Source organism: Chiloscyllium plagiosum, unplaced genomic scaffold (genome assembly GCF_037043375.1).
Source record: "Chiloscyllium plagiosum isolate Xiang-an unplaced genomic scaffold, Cpla_swu_hap1 HiC_scaffold_26, whole genome shotgun sequence".
Classification (NCBI taxonomy): Eukaryota; Metazoa; Chordata; class Chondrichthyes; order Orectolobiformes; family Hemiscylliidae; genus Chiloscyllium; species Chiloscyllium plagiosum.
The window spans coordinates 32289166-32313826 of record NW_028270164.1 but is presented as its reverse complement, the minus strand read 5'-3'; the positions used below and the strand labels follow the sequence as shown (position 1 = coordinate 32313826).

The following is a 24661-nucleotide window of genomic DNA, read 5'->3' as shown; positions in this document are numbered from 1 at the left end:
TGAAACATCATCTGATTTCATTCTCCACTGACTAAAGTCAAGAAGATATGAAACTGGCATTGAACCCACACTTGCCCCTCTCCACCAGGCAAATTAGGTTAAAATCAAGACAATGGCCCATTTTCATCAACTCAAAATTCTTTCAATCTACTCTTGACTATTAACATTGGAATGATTTTTATAATTAATTTACATTTTATTGTTTGGAATTCCTGTCCTAGTGCCAAGATCTGCTTTCATGTACGTCCTTCTCCTCCAGCAGCAGAACCTAAAGAAATTAAAATTAGCATTTCAGAATGTAGTTGTCCAGAACTCATCTGACACTGTTTCAAATACTCCACAATAAATTTAAAATACCACCAACTGAGAATTTGCATTTAAAAAAAAAAGTTTGTATCGATCATAGTTTTATTCAGAGATTCAAAGACGATTAACACGTGAATTGGACTATTCAATGTTCCCACGCCCTGTTTTAATTTCTGGTCATTGGATACATGGTAAGACTTAATGACCAAGATATTCTGTTGGCCAGAGAGTTGCTGAAGCAGCACAATAGGAACATGTGAAATCTTAGACATCGCGCATTCTGTGGTAGTTTCCAAGAAATTGAAGATTCCATTGCATCTGGAAGAATCCAGTAAAGTCAGAAAATTTGCAAGGTTTCAGCTTGTTAAGTTTAATAGTTACCCAAGAAAACGTAAAAAATGAATAGCCAACTCTCACTCATGACTCTTGGACCTAACATGCCCAGCCAATTTGACCCACTGGTCTGACTCTGCCTCTGTCACTGGACCCAATACCACTCTCTCAACCCTGATCTACCCCTAAGCACTCCATGACTCACCTGGCATCCTACATACCTGGCACCCTACTTAGATGATACTCTAACAATTTAACCAACTGCCAGTCTAACCTCATGCTTCCTACATACTTACACTTTCGCAAGAGCTGTTAACGTGGCTGGCTGTGCTGCTGAATATTACAGAATATGTCGCACTGACTGCTGGCAAAGGGGACATGGTTCCTCCTAAGATTTGTTCCTCATTGTGCATTCAAGTAGTTCTGAACAGATTTGTTCAGAAGGCCCCTGTCCAGGAATCTCCAGTGCAGTCATCATCTAAAGTTAATTGGCTATGTTTTAATGCAATTTGAGATTGAGATAGGATTTCTGACCACAGTTGGAATATCTGTATCAAATTGTTTAATTAGATGCTGGAATGCAGCCTTGTGAAGCCCAGTGAAATGCTGTCTTACGAGAAGAGATTGAGTAGGTGGGAGGCAATTAGGGGTTAGCCACAGCATTGCGAAGAAGCTAGAACTGTGCCTGTGTTCAATTGCTGGAGGAAATCCTGGCCAAAATAGTGGGATACAACAAATCAGCTGTAAAAGGCGACTGGGCTTGGGAGCAAGTCTGAGAGAGATCTGGAACAGTAAGCCTTTTTGGCAAGGATCACACCCATGGAAAGTAGAGAATCCAGCACTGATCCTTGTGACACTCCACTGGTCACAGGCCTCCAGTCTGAAAAACAACCCTCCACCACCACCCTCTGACTTCTACCTTTGAGCCAGTTCTATATCCAAATGGCTTTTCTAACCTTGTACCTCATTTCTTTAAAACAGTTGTGAAATCTTGGTATTTTATTCTCATGGTAAGAAGCTGAGATTTTGAATTTCATCTATTTATACATCCAAAGAGAGAGTTCATCAGAAATTTACCAGGATGTTGCCAGGAATGGAGAGTTTGAGTTATAAAGAGAGGCTGGATAGATTCATAGAGATGCACAGCATGGAAACACACCCTTCGGTCCAACACATCCATACTGACTAGATATCCTAAATTAATCGAGTCCCATTTGCCAGCACTTGCCCCATATTCCACTAAACTATTCCTATTCATATAGCCATCTAGATGCCTTTTAAATGTTGCAATTGTACCAGCCTCCACCACTTCCTCTGGCAGCTCATTCCATACATGTACCACCCTCTGCATGAAATGCTTACCCCTTAGGTCCCTTTTATATCTTTCCCTTCCCCTCCTAAATCTATGCCCTCTAGTTCTAGACTCCCCCACCCTTGGGAAAAGACCTTGTGTATTTACTCTGTCCATACCCCTCATGATTTTATAAACCTCTATAAGATGACCCCTCAGTCTCCAAGGCTGGGACCTTTTTCACTGGACTGTAGGAGATTGAGAGGTGACCTTATCGAGGTTTATAAAATAATGAGGGGATAGGTAAGGTGAATAGTAGGTGTCTTTTCCCTAGGGTGGGGGATTTCAAAACTACGGTGCATATGTTTAATGTGAGAGGAGAAAGATTTCAAACAACATGAGGGGTAATTTTATTACACAGAGTGTGGTTCATGTGTGGAATGAATTTCCAGAGGAAGTGGTGGATGCAGGTACAGTTACAACATTTGAAAGACATTAGATAAGTATTTGAATGAGAAATATTTGGAGGGATATATGTATAGATATATATGCAGGTGGGATTAGTTTAATCTGGGATTATAATTGGCATGAATAAATTGGACCAAAGGGTCTGTTTCTGTGCTATATGACTCAATGACTCTATGACTATGCCTCTACTGATCCTGAACCAGTCTGTAACATAAGCTTGGCAGTATCATTTGGAATCATGACAATAGTTTCCAGCGTGTGATCTAGGGTGCTGAAGTACTTTCTCTGTTCCCTGAAAACCTTGTGCTCCAAAAAGCTTTTTTTGAGACTCGAGAGGCCTGTTGTACTTTCCTCTGGGAATTGAGTGTAGTCACATGAATGATAAAAAAACACACAGAGGACAAACTGCTAAAATTTAAAGGACAAGGGGAAAGAAGGACTTTCAATGGCGGTTATATTTGCTCAGGGTCTTTATGAGCAATTCTCATCTCAGTTTCAGTGAAGACGCACACTTGTAATGTCTTCATTTCAAGTGTCTTTGATTGCAGGTTTCTTGTGATGCAGAAGGGCATTAATGACATGTGCATTGCCTTGCCCTCACTTCACATGAACTTGGTCATTTTCAGAGGATGAAAAGTATTCCCTCCCGCATGTGTAGTTAGTGTACAACCAGGCAACTGACCATGCAGCTGAATGCCCATTACTCTGGCAGTAGATGAGATTTCTTCATTCTCTGTAGTCCTCTTAGACATCTGTTACTCCTACTCTGACAATTCAAAGCCTAGCTACCAAGCAAAGAGGGTTGTCCCTCCATGACATTGGTCTGTAATCTTGAACTTTGGTGTATATGCGCAGTAGGTCTACAAGAACCATTCTGCCAATTTGAGCATTATTGTAGCACAACATCAGCGTCCTCAAGAAATCTTTTTGCTGTCTTGTCACTGGAGGAGTCTTACGACACTTAACTAAATGTGCACCAAGATTTGTAGTTACATGCTGCATGTCCTGCAAACTGGCCTTTACAAAGAAACAACTTTCATCATCATCTATTAGGACAGAAGCTGAGGAGCAGAAGTATTAGACAGAGGAGAATAATAAGGAACTAAAGGAAGGGGAAGTGTAATGTGGAAGACCACAAAAAAAGAAGGAACAATGTAACATAGACAACCGCTTACCACCCAATCTCTGGAGGATCAAATAATTCATCAGCAACACAAACAACTTCAACCACACCTCTCTATTCACTCAAATTCCAACACTCCTAATGTTTTATCATTGACTATCTCAGTGCCTTCTTCATGACAACACAAAACATATAAACAACAAGAAGTATTATAAGCTCAACAATGAGATAATGAATGCTACCTTTCTTCCATGTCTCTCCACTTGTGTTCTTTTGAGGTGTAACCCTTGTGGCTGAAACATGTCTGATAAAATAGAGTGTAGCTGGTTTTGTAGGGCCATCTCAAACAGTGCTGGAGCCAGAAGGCCTGGAATCCAACTGCAACAACCTGGTCTGGATGGAGGAAGCTTGAAATGTTGGCAAAGGGGAAACCAGGCAATTATTCTTGATCACAAGCACTGCTTTGTGCCTCTTTATGGGATTAAACATCAGCTTCACCAATTTCCCGTAATTTAGAGATAAATTTCCATTAAAGAGCCTGTATCAGGGTAGACATTATTATTTTTGTTTAAGTATATATCATCACTTTTTAAGGGGTTTGGTTCCAAAGGGTTTGAGAGATTATTTCTTTTCTTGCAGATTTACAACTGCTCAAAGACATTTATGTGCTTCAACCAAAAAAAAAGTAATGCATCATCAGCATTGATTATTCAGATTGGATAGATATTCTAATCTCAGACTAGATTCTCTGCTCTATTCACACATAAGAAGGATAATTGGTAACTCTAAAAATAAACAATCCCTACAAACTTTGCATTACTGTGGATCACACTACACTAAGAAAATTCCTGGTGAGATGAGTTCCATTGTTTTTTCAAAATAATAAACTTGTAAATTAAAACTCAACTTGATCAAGCACTCATTACCAAGGCATGACTCGACCCAGAGTGTGCTGGAGTCTCAGTTCAAGTTCAGATTTTGTGAATAATATTTCAAATTTATATTTTGTCATTATAGTTTTTATTATGGATTTAACATTGGTGATGTAGTGGTGTCATTATATCTTTAAACAAGTATTTTAGAAAATATTTTGAGTTGACAGTATCGACAATGTGGCAATTCTCTCCAATACCTGTTCACGGAGGATACCGGCATCTTTCAGTGTTGAATCTGACCTTTGGAGCAGGCTGGTCTCATCATTCAAACCTTTCTTCCACAGCCGAACCTCATTCTGAACATCAAGCATTTTCTTTATCTCCATTTCAACAAAACCTGTTCAAACATATTATAATGTCACATGTAATCAGGGGGAATTGAGTTCCATTTTACAAAAATTACCTGTTTAGACACTGTAATCATCTTTCTTATTTCTGAGTTGGTTAATGATGAAATGACATCAATGTTTATCTCTCAAAAAATTAAATTTAGGAAATAGACAATACATTTTATAAAGCTAATAAATCAATGGTTTTGGTTTCATGTGGTGTGGCATTTATTGTTTATTCCTATTTGCCCTTGAAAAGGAAGTGGTGAACTGCCTTCTTGAATCTCTGTGATCCTTGGTTATAGGGTTACCCATGTTATTGTTAGGAAGGCAACTCCAGAATTCTGACCCAGCTGCAGTGAACGAAAAACGATGTAATTCCAAGTTAAGATGATGTGTGGCTTGGAAGAAAATTTGTAGGCATTGTTCCCATGAACTGATGCCATTGTCCTTCTAGGTGGTTGAGGTCACAAGCTGGAGAAGTGCTGCTGAAGGAGTTTTGGAAGTTAGTGGAGCACAACTTGTAGATAGTACTGCTTCCACTGTTCACCAATGGTGAATGGAGTGAATGTTGATGGTAGTGGTGGGTGTCAGTCAGGCAGGCTGCTATGTCCTGGTTGGTGTCAAGCTTTTTGGTTGTTGAAAGACCTTCACTGATGTAAGTGGAGACTATGGCATCACATTCACAAATTGTGCCTTGTAGATGATGGGCAAACTTTGGAGAGAGAGAAATTCATGTACACACCATAGAATTTTTAACCTATGACTTACTCTTGCAGCCATAGTTTAAGCTGGGTGGCTTGTTGCTTTCATTCTTTATTGTTTATTCATACTTAATCTTTCATGACAGTTGAAAGTTACAACTCAACTAATCAGTGCACTTGCTATGTGTCAAAGATGTATTGTATTTCAGATTTCTAGTTTCATATGAACAAGAGACCCTCACATGGGTCTCTTGTGGGCGGCACGGTGGCACAGTGGTTAGCACTGCTGCCTCACAGCACCAGAGACACGGGTTCAATTCCCGCCTCAGGCGACTGACTGTGTGGAGTTTGCACATTCTCCCTGTGTCTGCGTGGGTTTCCTCTGGGTGCTCCGGTTTCCTCCCACAGTCCAAAAATGTGCAGGTTAGGTGAATTGGCTATGCTAAGTTGCCCATAGTGTTAGGGGCCGGGGTAAATGTGGGGGAGTGGGTCTGGGTGGGTTGCGCTTCGGTGGGTCGGTGTGGACTTGTTGGGCCGAAGGGCCTGTTTCCACACTGTAAGTAATCTAATCTAATCACATTTGAGGAAGTGACAAAATCAGTTAAAATTGTCAATGGCTATGGTGCTCAAAGTCAAATTTGGAAATGCAAGTCCCTGCTTCTAATTTGAATACATTTCCAGACAATGAAGAATATGATGAAGGAAGTCATTGCAGGAAGCTTGGCCCATGGGAATCTTGACCGGAGAGCTCCAAGTTCCATTCAGGCAGTAGTTTTTAGATTGGTTGCATTGCGCCTTCAATGATAACATTATATTAGTGGAGAGAAGTTGAACAATTGCTCACAACAATACAAAGAAATGTAGGGAAAAGCTGCTTCCTTTTAAGTTGAACATTTGAAACTTGCTGCATAATGTACATGATGGGGAAGTGGTGTGATGTGATGTGTTGTTAAATAAATGCTTGATGTTCAGAATGCAACACTAAAGATCTGCAAACAGGTTAGCGCATTAACCTTAAAGCTGATTATAAAGAAGGATGGATTTTGCTGGTCTCAAGAGGAAAACTCTTATGAAATCCATCAAGCATAGCAGAAATATAAGCTGGTAAGTTATGTGCAATTAAAAAGGTTTCAAACAACTACCGTCCTATTAAACTGACATTTTTATTGCAACAAAGCAACATAACACAATTATCTTGCAGATTGAGAAGGTCACCAAAGGTCAGCAAACTACTGCCTAGAAGCACTCCTTTGTTCTTTGGAAAAGGAATTCTCAATGGAGTCAGCAGCAGATGTTGCAGAAAATAGCCCTTTTAAGTTATATTTTAATCAACCTGTTTAGACATACTAGGACACATCTCCATGGCAGATGTAACTTGAACCCAGACCTTCTGGCTAGAGATAGGGACATTACCACTGCACCTCAGAACTTATACAGTGACAGACATTTCCTCAGCATTTCATCTGTTTCAAATAATATGGATTCTAAGGACAGCTCCACACAAATATTTGTAGATCACCAAATCTATTGAAGGTAGTGCAATTCTCGAGCAGACTTCTTTTCCTGACCACAGTAAGAACAGCTCTATTCTGGATATGTTCAGAAGGTGACATAAAAGTGACACCTGCGGTAATGATGGGGGAGCTAGAATTCCGCAGGTGTTGCTGCATTTGCATTTGCTGCCCATCACCAACTCCTCCTCTTCATTTAAATCATGCAGTCCATTTAGAATCCCCCCAGGAACATCCATCCTCAACATTAACGAGACATAATTTAACTGGAAGCAACAACAAAGAAAACACAGAACAAAAATGACTCTCAATACAAGCAGTTTTTCAAACCTTTGACTATTTATTAAACTCTTCCACTTGTTTGTACGTACTTTTTAAATCATTGCTACTGTAAAATAAAAACACAAGAATCAATTTTTAAAATATCCTTTCAAAAAAGGTGATTCAAGCCTTTTAGATTCTTGAACAAAACAGCTACTACAATGTTTTTATGGAAATTGAAACATGAAAATATGAAATAAAACTTTGATTTTAAAGCTGGCATCTGTGAATCCATGGCACTCACTTGACACAATGTCATGGCTGACATTTCTTTGCACATGACACTACACATTCCTGCATGTATTGCTGTTTAAGCATCAGGCCGCAGAGCTTACATGTCCTTAGCCACATCCAAATTTACAAAAATAGAAGTTGCTGGAGAAACTCAGCAGATCTGTGGGGAGATAGCAGAAATAATGTTTCGAGTCCAGTGACCCTTCTCCAGAACTGATCAAAACTTACAGCCCTCCCTAAGTCATTGTTATTCTTTACCCAATCTTATCATCATTAAAGTGGGACTAGCACAAACAAGGAAGCCTTCGGTAGCCTCAAAAAATTCAAAGTGAACAAAAAACAAACAAATAGGAGATACATTTGCTTGTCGGAACATGTGAACATGTCAAACACCAACCAACCATTTTACAACCAATGGATGATCACTGCACCCAGCTATAAGGAAGGATATTCTGGTTATGGCTGGAGTGCAATGACGGTTCACCAGACTGATTCCTGGGATGGCAGAACTCACATATGAAGAGAAACTGGATTGGTTAGGACTATATTCACTGGGATTTAAAAAAGTGAGGGAGGAGCACATAAAGCCTATAAAGTTCTAACACAAGTAGACAGCATAAACAAAGGAAGGATATTCCTGATGACGGTGGAGTCCAAAATCAAGATCACACTCTAAGGATACAAGGGAGGGCATTTAGGACTGAGATGAAGAGAAATTTCTTCACCCAGAGAGCAGTGAGCCTATGGGGCTCTCTGCCACAGAAAGCGGTTGAGACCAAAACATGGAATGTTTTCAAGAAGAAATTATAGTTCTGAGTGCTAAAGGGATTAAAGGGCACGGGGAGAAGGCAGGGACAGGATTGTGAGTTGGATGATCTGCCATGGTCATATTGTTTATACAGCAGGCTTGAAGGACAAAATGGCCTTCTCCTGCTCCTATTTTCGATGTTTTCATGTACTCTTCTATCTTTCATCTACTGGAAATGTGTGTCAATTAAGTCCTTTCTGGCTCGTAGCGCCAATCCAGTTGTGTTCTATCGTACATAAGGTGATGTTCCTCCTGCTCGATTGTCCTCATATTTCACCTAGGAAAACTGTTGTAGCTCGCCCAGTTTATGAGCATCCATCACATCTCCTCTTTGGCTGCTGTAGTTGTTCATGGAGTGAGCATGACAGAAATATGCACACAGTCTGTTTGGAGAGCACTACAAGTCCCTATGAGACCAGTCTAAGCAGCCAAATTGTGTCTTTAGGAGGCCTACTGTCCGTTCCTCCATGGCACTGGTTAAAGAATGGGTTGCAGTGCATTCATGCTTAGCCTCAGTCAGTGGATAGCATAATGGAGTCATCAGCCATGATCAAAATGGCTAGCCCTTGACTCCCAGAATTCAGCCTTGTGAGGCATCTGACAGTAGGAACGCATAAGTTCTCAAGGATATATGGTGGCTCCCAGGATACCAAGTGCAAACTTCAAAAGAAAGTAGGCCAATGGTAAGCAATTCTCCTGCCAGATAATGACAAAAGGTGGTCAAGATGAAAATGTGCTCAGCTACTTCACAAGGCTGCAATAGCATTGCAGATGATGAAGAACATGCAACTATCTCAGTTGATCCCTACAGAAAAAAACTTGAATATCTACCTGACACCCACCCACGCCACTGCAGCATGCAATTGCCTTAGAAATTATATTAAGAGATTAAATATTCTCTGTGAATACCAATTCTACATATACATCAGTTTTTGCATAAAGAAGCATTTCTTACTAATATTGCTCAATTCTCCCTTGGACCTGTGTCATATTTTTCCACTCGTACAATTAAAAGTAGACTAATTTGTGACATGTGCCTTTTCTGCTATATTTTATGCCTTATATACTGTAACTTTATATGATCACCCTTCAGATCCTTCATTTCAAGGCTGCAAACTTTCTGACAACTTACACCACTGCCTAAGTGTTATTTAAGTGCCTTCTTTATGACTCAATAGCCAGAACTGGACTCATACTCAAGACATGGACCAACCAGCATACTGAAGAGTTCCATTTTGATTTCTGACCTGAGTTCCAAAGTTCTGGCTGTATAACTTATCATTGCATTGATTGCTATTCTGTATTTGGAGGTCAAATATACGAAGACCTCCAGGTCTCTTTGAATTTAAAAATGAGTACTCATGCATGGTGGCTATGTTATGGACTAACAGCTAGATAATCTCTGGGTTAGGTACAGATTTATTATAGAAGCTCAATTGACACATTAATGCCCTTCAATTGAAAAAATGTGCCACCCCTCCCCAATTTAGCTGTGACATGACTCTAGCCTTTGGATATGAAGCAGATTCTTATTCCCTTTGAAATGGCCTTGAAAGCCGTTCAATTAGAAAGCAGTAATTAACTGCTAGAAACTTTGTAGTTGATCAAGAAAAGGCCAGGTCTCATATCAACTGAGATGAGAATAAATGTGCCCTTGCTAGCATCATCCACATCCCATCATCAAATAAAAATTAGCTGCTTCAACACCATTTCATCATTCAAACGAAAAGAACAATAAAAAAAATTGAACCGCTGTTTACAGTGTTATGGACAAGGTCAAACACCCTCAAAACATTTCCCGAAGGTAGCCCAGACCCTAACTTTTCTTGTTGTTTTCAGCAGATGTACAGTGAATATTCCAGGAGTGATGCAGCTAGCCCAACCACTCAGTTTTAAACAAAACAGAATTTATTAACACACAAACATAATATACAATAACATAGCTTATCTGAAAACCTAGTCAACACAAAAATGATTTGGAGATGCCGATGTTGGACTGGGGTGTACAAAGTTAAAGATTACACAACACCAGGTTATAGTCGAACAGGTTTAATTGGAAGCACTCGCTTTCGGAGCGCTGCTCTTTCATCAGGTGGTTGTGGTGTACACAATTGTACGACACAGAATTTATAGCAAAAGTTTACAGTGTGATGTAACTGAAATTATACATTGAAAAATACCTTATTGTTTGTTAAGTCTCTCATCTGTTAGAATGACCATGTTAGTTTCACTTCTTTCATATGTAAATTACAAAACTTCTTTAAATATTTACATTCCCAGGTTAACTTTTGGTGCCAGCCCAGATAATGTGTTGAAGGCGTTCACCTCCTGTGACATAGACAACAGCACATAATTGTGTACTCCACAACCATCTTATGAAGGAGCTGCACTCCGAAAACTAGTGTTTCCAATTAAACTTGTTGAACTATAACCTGTTGTGTGTGATTTTTAACTTAACACAAAAATGCAACTTAACAGAGAGCTGTTCTGATTTTCTGCAACATTCCATAAACACCCTTTGGCAAAAAAGCAAATTGAAACACAAGTTATTACAGGAGAGATATCAGAGAGAGAGAAAGGATCAGCATGGAGCATTTTTTGGGTCCCCAGATAAAACTAACCCAAATTACCAAAAACTGTGAACTGGGAGAACGAGTCACTCCTCTTTCATTGTACAAGTCTTTCTTTTTTAAAAAAGCTTTAAAACCTTTTCAAGTAGATACTTCCAGACATATCTGAACCTTTTCCTTTACAACACCTCTCAAAAACAAAACCAAGGCCAAAATAACCTTGTTAAAGCAACATCATCATCACAATAGTGGCTGGAATTGATTTTCAGCTTTCTCCAGTTAGTGACCATTTGTCAGTTGTATTTGTAGATCTTCATAGCAAATAAACTTCCAATCTACAAGTTATTTTCATTCTCTATACATTTTAGTTGAACCACCCTGAAACCTAGGCAAATGCATTTGATTTAGAAAATATAAAATTTCAAAAGTTTCAAATATGTGTGTTCATGGAAAATATTTCTCTCAAAGTTTTTCCCCTTGAATAATTTAATAATTGGCATTGAACATGTGATGACATCTTTGCATGTGAGTCACTGTGATTCAGGGTTCCAAGCTGCCCACTGGCTACAGTCAAACATTCCTAACAAACCATCTAATGATGAGTGTGGATTAGATGATCTTTATCCTGGAATCATGCAAGTGCATAAAATTACCACTATGCTGTTGGCAATGTCTCTTTACAAAGAAAAAACAATGTGAATAGTAACAGGTAATGGTTGAAACAAATTAAGAATGCAGAGTTTAAACAATATATTTTTAACATTGGAGGTCCATCAGAATAAGTGTGACATGATCAGAAGAAATAATTAGGAATGCTGCTATAATTATTAATATTGTAGATTGCTTTTATTATTTCAAGAGATGGTAATAGCTGCATCACAACAATGCATTTTCTTTTAGAGAAAAGCTACTACATTTTGATCTCAGCTGATTGTAATACTGAACAATTCAAATCCCAGAGTGAAATCTGAGACAATCATGTTTATTGTTCTTTATACTGTTGAGGTCAGCCACTGAACACGTTCACAAGAGATTACCAATGTACTTCTAACAAAAGATCATATAAGTTTATTACACAAGAAAAAATTATGAATGATAATATACTAGACAAGAACTACAGTAATGATCTATTTACAAATTTCAGAAGGAATGATTCCTTCCCTTTATCCCAGCAATACCCTTAAAGGCACTCAATACCTCAGTGAAGAGTCACCCTTATCTCCTCACTAAACATTCTTGGTCAGCTAGCATGGCTATAATTGGTTTCCTTTTGGCAAATTTCTGCATTTTCACCAGATTCTATTTTCTGCAGTTAATCTTACTCCCTGAGATAGCTGAAAGAAACTGCTAACTCAATTCACTATTGCTTAACATAGGAGATGACTAATAGCCTTGTTGGAGACCTTCCTCTCTGACGCTCTGATAGCCTCTGATTCTGGCCAACTCTCTAACTTGTAAGCATTCCTGGACTTTTTCCCAGCCCTGACTTAGTGGAGGCTGCAATAAACAGGACATCTGCTATTATGAGCTTCTTGCCCCTGCAAGAACTTGCTCTGAATCCTTCTCCCTTTCTGTCTAGCAGTCATTAAATTCAACTCAGTAACACTGTAGCAATTATCTTTCTGGGTGGCTTGATTGTCATTTAGCTGAAATTCATGACTTCTTATAAGTGCTGTTTTCAACTCAATTCAAAGATTTTTCTGACCTTTCTGAAAAAAATAGTCATCTCTAAAAACTGAAATCCATTTTATTTCCTCTTTGGATAATGACGTTATGAAACTTCATAACAACTGAAAATCTGAAAAGGATAAGAATTAGTATTTTGCAGTTCATGGCTGAAATAATTTTGCAACAGCCTACAGCACTAATGTTTCTTGTTTGCCTATGGACCTTGAAATACACTTCAATAATCAAACTATTTTCACAGTTAAATATGCATTAATCTTACCCACAGAGTCAGTTGTTCTAAAATGACTGAAAACTAGAGGATTTGATTCATTACATCTGTATACGATCAGCTGAATTCGTTGGCCATCTTCTTTTAGCAGTTCCTGTGAGTTCTCTTTATTGTGAAACTGGAATGATAATTATATTGGAATATTACTTGTTTAGTATAAAAGAAATAAATTGTACACCTTCTGTCACCCACCAATGGTAGCAAGTAATGATCACAAACAGAAAACATACAGGAATCATTAGCAAAGTGTAGCACATGTAAATATACAGCTTGCATTTTAAGAGCATTAAAGGACTTTTACATAAATAAAGACTTGAATTTACAAAGCACCTACCAACTCTATTAATCCCTCTATGATATGCTGCAAATTCATTTCTTTTTGTTGTATAAATAAACCTGCTGGTCAATTTACACAAAACAAAGCTTTGCAAACAGCAGGGAGAAAAGTGATCACATTCATTTGGTGGTGTTAGTTAAAAGCATATTCAATTGAATATTCAATTGTGTATTTTTCAAATCCATCTGAACACGGAGAATGCATCCTCAGTTTAGCGTTTTGCCAAATTGTGAGACTTCCAGCAAAGCAGTACTCCCTCAGCAACACGGGTAATAAATTAAATTTCTGAACTGTACTTGAGTTTACCAATTGATTTAGAAACATTACCATGAAGAAATTTGAAGTGCAATGAAGTACTGAGATTGCTATAGTAGAATTCCACTAATAGCAATAAGATGAAGCAACATAGAAAAAAACTGATGAAAATCTTGTTTTGCTGCTTTCAGTCTAATCTTGAAAATATAATTGATTACATTTCTAATTTACATTTCTGTCTTTTGGCTTCATGTGGCTCTCAGATATTTCTCTTTTGAATGTCCAAAGGTATTTATTATTTTAATTGACTTATAATTTCCCAGCTTTCCTGCTTTCAAGAGTGCTCTTTCCCTTGAGACAATCTTACTCACTCCTCCATCAGCTGTTTCCTCATTAATTTTCTGTAAGGTGTGGTTGAAATAACCTACAACTTGCTTTGAAATTCTGTTCAAGATGGAATTGTCAATAAACAGACTAAGTGTCAGGGAAAGGATGGGCTAATGCTAACTGAACCACAAAGGCCTACAAACATTTCTTGCATACGAAATAAGGCAAGCCCACAGGCCAGAAGGTGGTTTATTAGGGAAGATTTAAAGATGTCCAATCTTAGCTACATCTATTTAGTGAAGACCTGATAGACTGTAGAATAAGCAATCGACTTGATGGGTCTAAGAATGAACTTGAAGAATTTTATGATTTGGAGATGCCGGTGTTGGACTGGGGTGTACAAAGTTAAAAACCACACAACACCAGGTTATAGCCCAACCGGTTTAATTGGAAGCACACTAGCTTTCGGAGCGACGCTCCTTCAGTCTATCACCTGATGAAGGAGTGTCGCTCTGAAATCTAGTGTGCTTCCAATTAAATCGGTTGGACTATAACCTGGTGTTGTGTGATTTTTAACTTTGAAGAATTTTAAGTAGTGATAAGAAGTGATTGACATTGCAGAACTTTTCCCCTCACTTTTCTTCTTGTAAGGATTTTATAATGGCCTGCTTACTCTTATCTGATTGCCATGTCAACTGTAATGGCACGGGCAATATAATATTAGTGTCTTAGCTTTTATTAGTTTATTAGTTAATATTATTTTTTTTAAATTCAATTAACTCCAACTGTTTATTTACATATGGTGGGCTGACTGCTGATTCCAAAGAGATACTGTTAGTGGAAGGCTGTAAAGAGGAAGACAAAGACTGTAAATGAGACAGAACAATCTTAAAGCTGTCAACAAAGTTAACTAGGAGTTAACCAAGTCAGTTAACTTGGAGTTTAGAAATCTCAAAATAACAGACGCAATGAATTCCATGAAAACAAATGCAAAATCTTTAACTGAAAGTTATATGTATTTAGGAGTTACTATATGGGGAAACATGTAATGGATGTTATTGTATAGACACTGTGTCTATTCTTAAATTTAATTCTGAGATTGAGATCTGACAAATAAAAACAGTAACTGTCTGGTTAACTTCTTCCAGTTTTGTGCCTATACAATGAAAATGCATTGCAGATACCTCCCCAGACTGTGGAAGGTTTGTTCAGAGTGATGAGTTTTTATATGTAAAAGTGTGTAATAATTATCTTGTTTGAAAAATACCCTGTTTTAAACATCTTCCTAAAACTCTATCATATGCATAACACATTTCATCTTCCCAATTTACATTCTTCACATCTATCTTAGGCTTTCTCTGACTTGTAAAGTTCTCTTGGTTGTTTTCTTGCATTAATATAGTTGTATAAATGCAGGTTAAAGAGCAATATTTGCAAGATTTACAGAAAAGGGTAGAAGAATGAGACTAGTTGAGTTACTCTGGCAGAGGTCAAATAGGCCCGAATGGCCTCTTTTGTTCCTGTAAATATCCTGTGATTATTTTCTTTTAATCCTTTGACCAAGCAACAGTGAAAGAATGACAATATAGTTCCAAGTCAGGATGGTATGTAACTTGCAAGGGAACTTGCATGTGGCAAAACTAGTAACCATCTGCTTCCCTATCCTTCTCAGTGGTAGAGATTGCAGGTTTGGATGATGCTGTGGAAGAAGACTTGACTAATTGTTGCACTGCATCTTATATGTGGTCCACAGTGTTGCAACTGTTTGGTCCTGGATGGTGTTAAGCTCTTGGGCAATGGTTCCCAAACTTTGGGTCATGACACGTAATGGGGTCATGGGTTGAGCACTTAGAGTCATGAGATTTCCCTCTTTTGAAGTAGCAAAGATCACTGTGGAGATGAATCCAGCTCCAAATAGAACTGTTGTAATGGGCCACTTTGATAGTTTTGACCAGTATGCTCTATGACAAGAGTTGAACTGGTTATTGCAGATCTTCTGGAGCCAGCATTGATTTTGCTGCCTTAAGTTATCCAGCGCTATTCACTACCCGATACTCATGCGACTTGTCTGACCTATAGCCTATTTTCCCCCTTTCGTTCTCAGCTCCTGAGCCCTAGCTCACAGCGAGGGTTTGGAAGAGGACTGTGGTGAGTTGGAAAGTCTTCTGGCACCTCACCTGTGGCTGTCGATGATACAAATATCTCAGCAAGGGGCCCACCAATCACTTCCCTAGCTTCCCACAGAGTTCTAAGGTACACCTGATCAGGTCCAGGGGACGTATCCATCTTTACGCATTTTAAGATGTTCAGAACTTCCTCCTCTGTAATATGGACATTTTAAAGGTATTGCTATTTATTTCTCCATGTTCTCGAGCTACCATATCCTTCTCCACAGTAAGCATTGATGAAAATACTCATTTAGTATCTCCCTGATCTCCTGTGGTTGCAGAGTTGAGAAGTGTGGTGCTGGAAAAAGCGCAGCAGGCCAGGCAGCATCCGAGGAGTAGGAGAATCGACGTTTTGGGCATAAGCCCTCCTGAAGAAGGGCTTATGCCCGAAACTCCTCGGGTGCTGCCTGGCCTACTGCGCTTTTCCAGACCACACTTTTCAACTCTGGTCTCCAGCATCTGCAGTCCTCACTTTCTCCTCCTGTGGTTGCACACATAGGTGGCCTTGCTGATCTTTAAGGGGCACTATTGTCTCCCAATTACTTTTTCGTCCTTAACGTATTTGTAGAATCCCTTTGAATTCTCCTTCACCCTATTTACCAAAGCAATCTCATGTTCCATTTTTGTCCTCCTGATTTCCCTCTTAAGTATACTGCCTTTATTCTCTTCTGAGAACCCTTTGTCTATACCTGACATATGCTTCTTACTTTTTCTTGACCAAAACCTCAATTTCTCTAGTCATCCAGCATTCCCTACACCTATCAGCCTTGCCTTTCACCCTAACAGGGACATACTGTCTCTGGACTCTCATTATCTCATTTTCGAAGGATTCTCACTTTCCAGCTGCGAATATCCTCCCCCAATCAACTTTTGAAAGTTCGTGCCTAATACCATCAAAATTAGCCTTCCTCCAATTTAGAATTCTAACCTTTAGATCCAATCTATCTTTTCCATCAGTATTTTGATGCTAATAGAATTATGATCATTGGTCCCAAAGGAGTCCCCCACTGACACCTCAGTTATCTAATCTGCCTTATTTCCCAAGAGTAGGTCAAGTTTTGCTCCTTCTCTACTAGCTACATCCACACATACTGAATCAGAAAATGTTCTTGTACACACTTTAAAAATTCCACTCCTCCCAAGCCCTTAACACTAGGGCAGTCCCAGTCTATACTTGGAAAGCTAAAATTTTCTACCGTTACCACTCTATTCTTCTTACAGATAACTGACATTTCCTTACAAATTCGCCTCTCAACTTCTCACTTATTATTGGGGGTCAAACTACAATTCCAGTAAGGCAATCATCTCTATTATTTCTCAGTTCCACCCAAATATTTTTCCTGGACATACTCCCAGGAATATTCTCCTGAAGTATAAATTGTACTGCAGATTATACAAATATCAGTGAAAAGCCCCACTTCTGACCATAGTATGAAGAGATGATCATTGATGAAACAGGTGAAGATAACTGAGCCTAGGACACTACCCTAAGGAACAAAGGGGTTCTTGCATCATGGTGGTAATGTCTTCACTTCTGGATCAGCACACATAGGTTTAAGTCCCACCTAGGTTTAAGTCCCAACCTGCTCCAGAGGTGTGTAATAACACATCTTAGCAGGTTGATTAGAAAATATTGACCCTAAGCAACTCTTACAGCAATTCCCTGGGGTTGAAATAATTGATCCCCAGCTATGACAACTATCTTCTTTTACACCGTTTGGTACCAGCTTTCCTATTTTGCTATCAATTTTCATAGGACTCCTTGGTCAAATACTCTTTTAATTTCAAGATGCTTCGTACATTCTCGTATAGATTGCTGGATAAAACAAGGATTCTGAAAACTATCATTGGGAAAAAAAGCACACCTACTTTTGGAATGGGAGACTTTTTCATCTTGCTGTACATATTCAACAGCTTGCTCCATGGTGAGAATGACAGTTTTAGGTTGTTCTCCTTTGATTGATCTGTAAGTCAAAAAAAACTTAGTTGGATTTTAATCCATTTCTGAAAAATGTTTATTTCCCATTGTTCTCTTAAAAAAAAATCCCTCCAAGACTGGGCAGGTAATAGAGGCCAGAAACCTTACAACCTGTAAAAAATATTTAGATGAGCACTGGCATGATGGTCCCCCAGCTCGGCATGGCCTCAGCTTCTATTTTAAAATCTTTACTTTGTACCTTAGGTGGCACCATCAGTGGCAACTTTTAAACCTTTTACTGTACTAATTTGAGTATATGTGACAATAAAGCTAATACAATTCAATTCAATTTAGCATTCAAGGATATAGGACTAGTGCAGGAAATTGGGATCAGTGCACTTTTAGTGGTAGTTATATCAGTGCAGACTCACTGTGCTGAAGGGCCTTTTCTGAGCTGTATGAACCTATGATCTTGTGAAATCATTTTCGAGCCAGGAGAGGCTCAATTCAAATTACCCAATCAGTGATCATCCTTTAGTGTATTAATATGCTCTATTGTTGTTTATTACAGTAGTCTAGCCCAGAAATCCCAATTGTAGTTGAGTGTTGAGAACATGTTGAAATCCCGATACAGCTGACTTTGTGCCAAAGAATTTGAAAGGTCTTTGAGGTAAGTATTTGGTGTCTGATACCCTCCGAAAAAGTCCTTAAACCTTGACACCTACCCACCCCCACAACCAACCACCCAAACTCACCTCCCCCAGTGCAATACCACCACTGACCTGACACTATGCCCCCAGCCAGCATGGCCCTTCTAGATATGATACCAGTCACTGACTTAAATCCTTTGCACTAATCAACTTAGTTAACAACTTAACCTCTTAATCACCTGCCCCCCAGACCCCTACCCACATGCTATCTTACTTCCTCATCCACATATCACTCTAGCCCATTATCCACCTTGCACCTTACCAACTCACCAGATTATTGCTATATCCACCTCTCCTACTGCATGCTGTACACCCAGGTTTCCTCACCCACAGCACTCTAACACAATCACCCTAACCCCTCACCCACCTGGCAACTTCCCTCTGTCATGAGCATGCCACCCTACCACCCCTACCACCACCTATCACACTAACCCTCATCTATCTGGCAGATTACATCCCTGCCCTTCTCACCAACCTGCCATCCTAGCATCTCTACCCCCTTCCCACCTGCATTCTAGTCCCTCACTTACCTTACACATTGACTTTCTCTCAATAGCTTTGAAACCTTTAAATCACAGGATATTGCCTGTACTCCTGAAAAAAGAGCCATAAGTTCTTTTGTGATCCACTCCACCCCTCTTGCTACGATACTTCGGCAGATATTTGAGAGGAGAATTAATCTAAAGGTAGCTGTGATTTTTGCCCAATTGGGATTGGAAATAAGATTTCTGATTCTGATTGGAAAATTTCCTCCAAGACTATGATTCTGTAATGTAAACCATTCTCTCCTGACACAGTGCTTGATTTGCCTTTCCATTATTTTACTGTTTTGGAATAGGATCACCAGAAGCTTGCAGTTTTTATTTTCTTTTATGGAAATATTGAAGATTCATGCCAAACAACTTATCAGCAAGCTCAAGCATCTGCTTTCAAAATAGTGACCTACTATAACGCATTGTTCTTTGAAATGATAAGAATTGAAAATAACCAAATGAGAGATTTTATAATAGCTAATAGAAAAGATGGCACAGTCAAATTGGGGGAACATTTTCAGAAAACTTCCTGGAGATTGCACACATCAGTCAATTATGGATGCCATAAGGATAGATATGACAGTATGCTTTGGACAAAATAAATTAAAATCCTTGAAAGGATTGTCCAAAAATTTCTTGTTTGATGCTCCAGCCGAAAGAATAATTACTTTTAGGTGGCCATATACTACTCCGACTAATTTTTTTTAACATTGCTATTTCAAACAATCACCCAAACAGATTCTATTTCCTGACTTTCTGAGCCAACATTCTTTCTCGTTAACTTTGAATTCCAAAGAAGAATCATTTTGGACTTGAAATGTTAATTTTGCTTCTCTCTCCACAGATGTCACCAGACCTGCTGAAATTCACCAGCACTTCCTGTTTTTATTCCTGTCTCACTAATGTCCTTATCTCAACCTTTGTAATCAGGGCTCTTTCTCTAATCTGCTTATTTTTCCAAAATGTCATGTATGCTGGAAAATTATTTGGTGAAATGGATCACTTTGCAACCACAGGTGTGATTTTCTATATTTATTTTAGGTGTAGTCCTGAGTGTGTGAGGTGGTGACTTTCTGGCCTTTATTGAAAGTGTAAAAATAGGGAAGTCTTGCTTGAACTGTACAGGATGTTGGTAAGGCTGGTCCTAGTATTGTATATAGTTTTAAACCCATATTTTAAAGAAGGATATGCTGGCATTGAAGACTATTCAAAGGAATTCACTGAGTTGATTCTTGGCCTGAAGGGATTGACTTATTAAGATCGACTAAACAGGTTTGGCCTTTATTCAGTGGAGTTTAGAAGTATGAAGGATGATCTTATAGACATGTGTAAGATTTCGAGACGGTTTAACAGACAGATGTTTATAAGATGTTTCCACAAGAGAGGAAATCTTGAACAAGGGAACATTGTTACAGAATTATCGGGCATTCATTTAAAACTGAGAAACAAAGGAATTTCTTCCCTCAGTGGGTATTGCATGTTTCAAATTCTCTACACCAGTGAGTTGTAGAGGTTAGGTCACAGAAAACATTTAAAGAGAAAGTAGTTCATTTTTTGAAATGTCAGGGAGTTGAAGGCTATGAGGAAAGTTGAAGCCTGAGACAGATCAGCTACAATCTTGTCAAATGGCAGGGCAGGCTTGGGGAAGAATAGCCCATTTCTATTTCTTTTGTTTGAATGCTCACTTACATTTTGTTCTCATGCTCATATTGCTCATTAAAAGCTTGCAGGTGAATAAAAGTAAGTATCACATCCATACTAGATTGCGAAAGCTCATTGATCAAAGCCTACCTCTTACAGGATCCAGGGATGAGAAGATATGTCTTTTAATTCTTTTCACCAGGTCATGGAGAGAGGTAGGTATGCCAGACTGGGGCAACTGGAAGAAATGCCAACTTGGCAGGTAAGTTGTCATGATTTCCTAAACTAACCATCTTTCTTGCTTGCTGAAAGTTGGTGGTGACTTATTGACCACTTAAGTGTCATAATTTCTGGTGAGTCCAGAAAGTCACCTATGGACTTTCAAAGCCAAAACTTAATTGCAAAATTGAGAGAAATTATAGAGTTTTACTCTTGAGCAAACTTAAGTTAATATTTCCATTTATTGCCCCTCCTGCAAGAGAACATCATGCTTCATGTCTCTACACTAGCAATTTGATCTAAGTAGTTTATTCCTGTGTCATAAACTCATCTAGCTCTGCACATGCATTTAAGGTTATTCCATTTCTTTGACTACTATTCTCTGCATGACTTCCATTCTCTTTGATGGTACACTCTTGCCTGTACACTCCATCCCTTCCTGTCAAAGGCTAAATCTTTGAAAGTGATGAATGGGATTTCTGTCCAAAGGAGACAATATTGCAGTGAGATTTGGTGACCAGTGTTACTAATGTCTGTTTGGGATCTTTCTTGTTTACATCAATCATTTAAAATGAAATCGCAGGGGTTTGGCTGTTAGCTCATTTTAATTCAAATTAATCCTGAATATTCAAGTCTAAGTTGTTTATATAGTTCATATGTTTCTTACCTGTTCAATATGAACAGGTGAACAGGGTGAAAATAGATAAGTCCCCTGGGCCTGATGGCATTTATCCTAGGATTCTCTGGGAAGCAAGGGAGGGGATTGCAGAGCCATTGGCCTTGATTTTTATGTCCTCGTTGTCTACAGGAATAGTGCCAGTAGAATGGAGGTTAGCAAATGTGGTTCCCTTGTTTAAGAAGGGGAGTAGGGATAACCCTAGTAACTATAGGCCGGTGAGTCTCACTTCTGTTGTGGGCAAAGTCTTAGAGAGAATTGTAAGGGATAGGATTTATGAACATCTGGATAGGAATAATGTGATCAAGGATAGTCAGCATGGTTTTGTGAAGGGCAGGTCGTGCCTCACAAACCTTATTGAATTCTTTGAGAAGGTGACTAAGGAGGTAGACGAGGGTAAAACGGTAGATGTGGTGTATATGGATTTTAGTAAAGCGTTTGATAAGGTTCCCCATGGTAGGCTACTGCAAAGAATACGGAGGTATGGCATTGAGGGTGAGTTGGAGGTTTGGATTAGGAGTTGGCTGGCTGGAAGAAGACAGAGGGTAGTAGTTGATGGTAAAGGTTCATCTTGGAGTGCAGTTACTAGCGGTGTTCCGCAAGGATCTGTTTTGGGACCATTGCTGTTTGTCATTTTTATAAATGACCTGGAGGAGGGGTTAGAAGGTTGGGTGAGCAAGTTTGCGGATGATACGAAAGTCGGTGGAGTTGTTGACAGTGAGGAAGGATGTGTCAGGTTACATCGGGATATAGATAAGCTGCAGAGCTGGGCAGAAAGGTGGCAAATGGAGTTCAATGTAGGTAAGTGTGAGGTGATTCACTTTGGTAAGAATAACAAAAAGATGGGGTGCTGGGCTAATGGTCGATACTTGGTAGTGTGGATGAGCAGAGGGATCTTGGTGTCCATGTACACAGATCTCTGAAAGTTGCCACCCAGGTAAATAGTGCGGTGAAGAAGGCATATGGCGTACTGGCTTTTATTGGTAGAGGAATTGAGTTCTGGAGTCCTGAGGTCATGTTGCAGTTGTATAAGACTCTGTGCGGACACATCTGGAGTATTGTGTGCAGTTTCGGTCACCATACTATAGGAAGGATGTGGAGGCACTGGAAAGGGTGCAGAGGAGGTTTACCAGGATGTTGCCTGGTATGGTAGGAAGATCGTATGAAGAAAGGCTGAGGCACTTGGGGCTGTTTTCATTGGAGAAAAGAAGGTTTAGGGGTGACTTGACAGAGGTGTACAAGATGATTAGGGGTTTAGATAGGGTTGACCATGAGAACCTTTTTCCATGTATGGAGTCAGCTATTACGAGGGGGCATAGCTTTAAATTAAGGGGTGGTAGGTATAGGACAGATGTTAGGGGTAGATTCTTTACTCAGCGAGTCGTGAGTTCATGGAATGCCCTGCCAGTAGCAGTGGTGAACTCTCCCTCTTTATGGGCATTTAAACGGGCATTAGATAGGCATATGGAGGATAGTGGGCTAGTTTGGGTTAGGAGGGCTGGATCGGCGCAACATCAAGGGCCAAAGGGCCTGTACTGCGCTGTATTTTTCTATGTTCTATGTTCTATGTTCTATATCTACAGTGTTTTATTATTGCTTGTTGCTTTAAGTTTGCAAGATGATTTTTTTCAATACTTTCGTTCAGTCCTGGAATCCTGTCACTTATTTTGTTATCCATGATACGTCCAAGCATACTACTCTTTATAAGACTACGGTATATCAAATCAGATCATAAAAAGGTTCTGATTGTCCAGTTACTCTCATAAATAAAATCCTAACATGGCACTAATGGAAGATCCTCCCCACGTGGACTTATTTATCATTATTTTCTCAAGGCAAATTAGGAATGGATGATAAATACTGACCTTTCTAGAGAAACTCATATCCCAAGAATGAACTTTATTTAAGAATGTCATTCATGTACTTTCTCAGAGGTTCCTGGGATCATGGCATGTTGTGTTTGTGAATTTGCCTAACCATGTAATATCAAATAAACATTGGCAAAAAAAAATGCAAAGGAAAACAATGTAAATACACCACAAGATCAAAAGTTAAACAATAAATAATTTTTAGAGAAGTAATTATGAGTAAATATCAAAATTAGCTCAAAACTGTGGTTTTATGACAGAATTTCAGTCTTCCCACATGTCACTGTAGAATCTTCCATACCTTTCAAAAGAGATTCACTCTCATCTTTTGCATTGCTATAATCTAACAAGGACTCGTTTGAATTCACAGATGCATTCTGTTCTTCTACAGACATAACCTTTAGAGTGGTGTTCATGTTCGACCTGTCCAACGTAATGCGTAAAAAAATGGTTGTAATATTGTATTGTGCAGAGGTATATAAACAGCAAAGATAAGTCAGGTCACTTCGTGTTTCTCCAAAGGATTTTACCTCCTTAGAATTATAAAGTGTCAGAATTATATTTGTGACTTTTTGCTTACAGAGATGGGATATCCAAACAAAAGCAGGTAATTCAATCAATATTTTTCTAATGGTAATGTACGGATAATTCCATTAGTTTTATTTATCTATAAAATATATGCAATGAAGAATCTTGGAACACTGTTCACAACCAATCCTTCATCATCCGCCAGTGATGTTGCTTCTTCAATGCAATATTAACACATGTAATTAACAAAGCTACAGACTTGGTTCAGCATTAGATAGCAGATGTCCGATCCTTATTGTAGCCTTAAACTTATCACAATTTTTATTGTCCTCACTAGAAAACAGCAAAGTTACTCACTCTTGCATCTTGAATATATTGTTACATACAGATAAAAATAAATCAACATTCCAAAAATATTGCTGTTATGAATAACGCCACAAACATAATGTTACATGTTAAATTAAGTGGACTGGAATAGCACCTAACACCAAATATTATATGACAGCCCCAATACACATTTCTAACTTACCAACAGTCAGCAGAAATAATGAGTCATCTGAAAATATTTTTGTTTCCTATCCTGGCCATTAA

The 24661-nt window shown here is 38.9% G+C and overlaps 1 protein-coding gene across 1 annotated transcript; it reads right to left on the bottom strand.

Annotated features, from left to right (window-relative positions):
• Positions 1 to 217: 217 nt before the first annotated feature.
• On the bottom strand, positions 218 to 23937 carry LOC148145130 (gametogenetin-binding protein 1-like). The gene is made up of 5 exons (XM_087973806.1): positions 23844 to 23937; positions 17847 to 17941; positions 12882 to 13008; positions 4654 to 4793; positions 218 to 268 (listed from the first exon to the last, which is right to left on the bottom strand). The coding sequence occupies exons 1-5, from the start codon at positions 23935 to 23937 to the stop codon at positions 218 to 220; spliced, it is 507 nt and encodes a 168-aa protein (XP_087829932.1).
• Between the last annotated feature and the right edge of the window lie 724 nt (positions 23938 to 24661).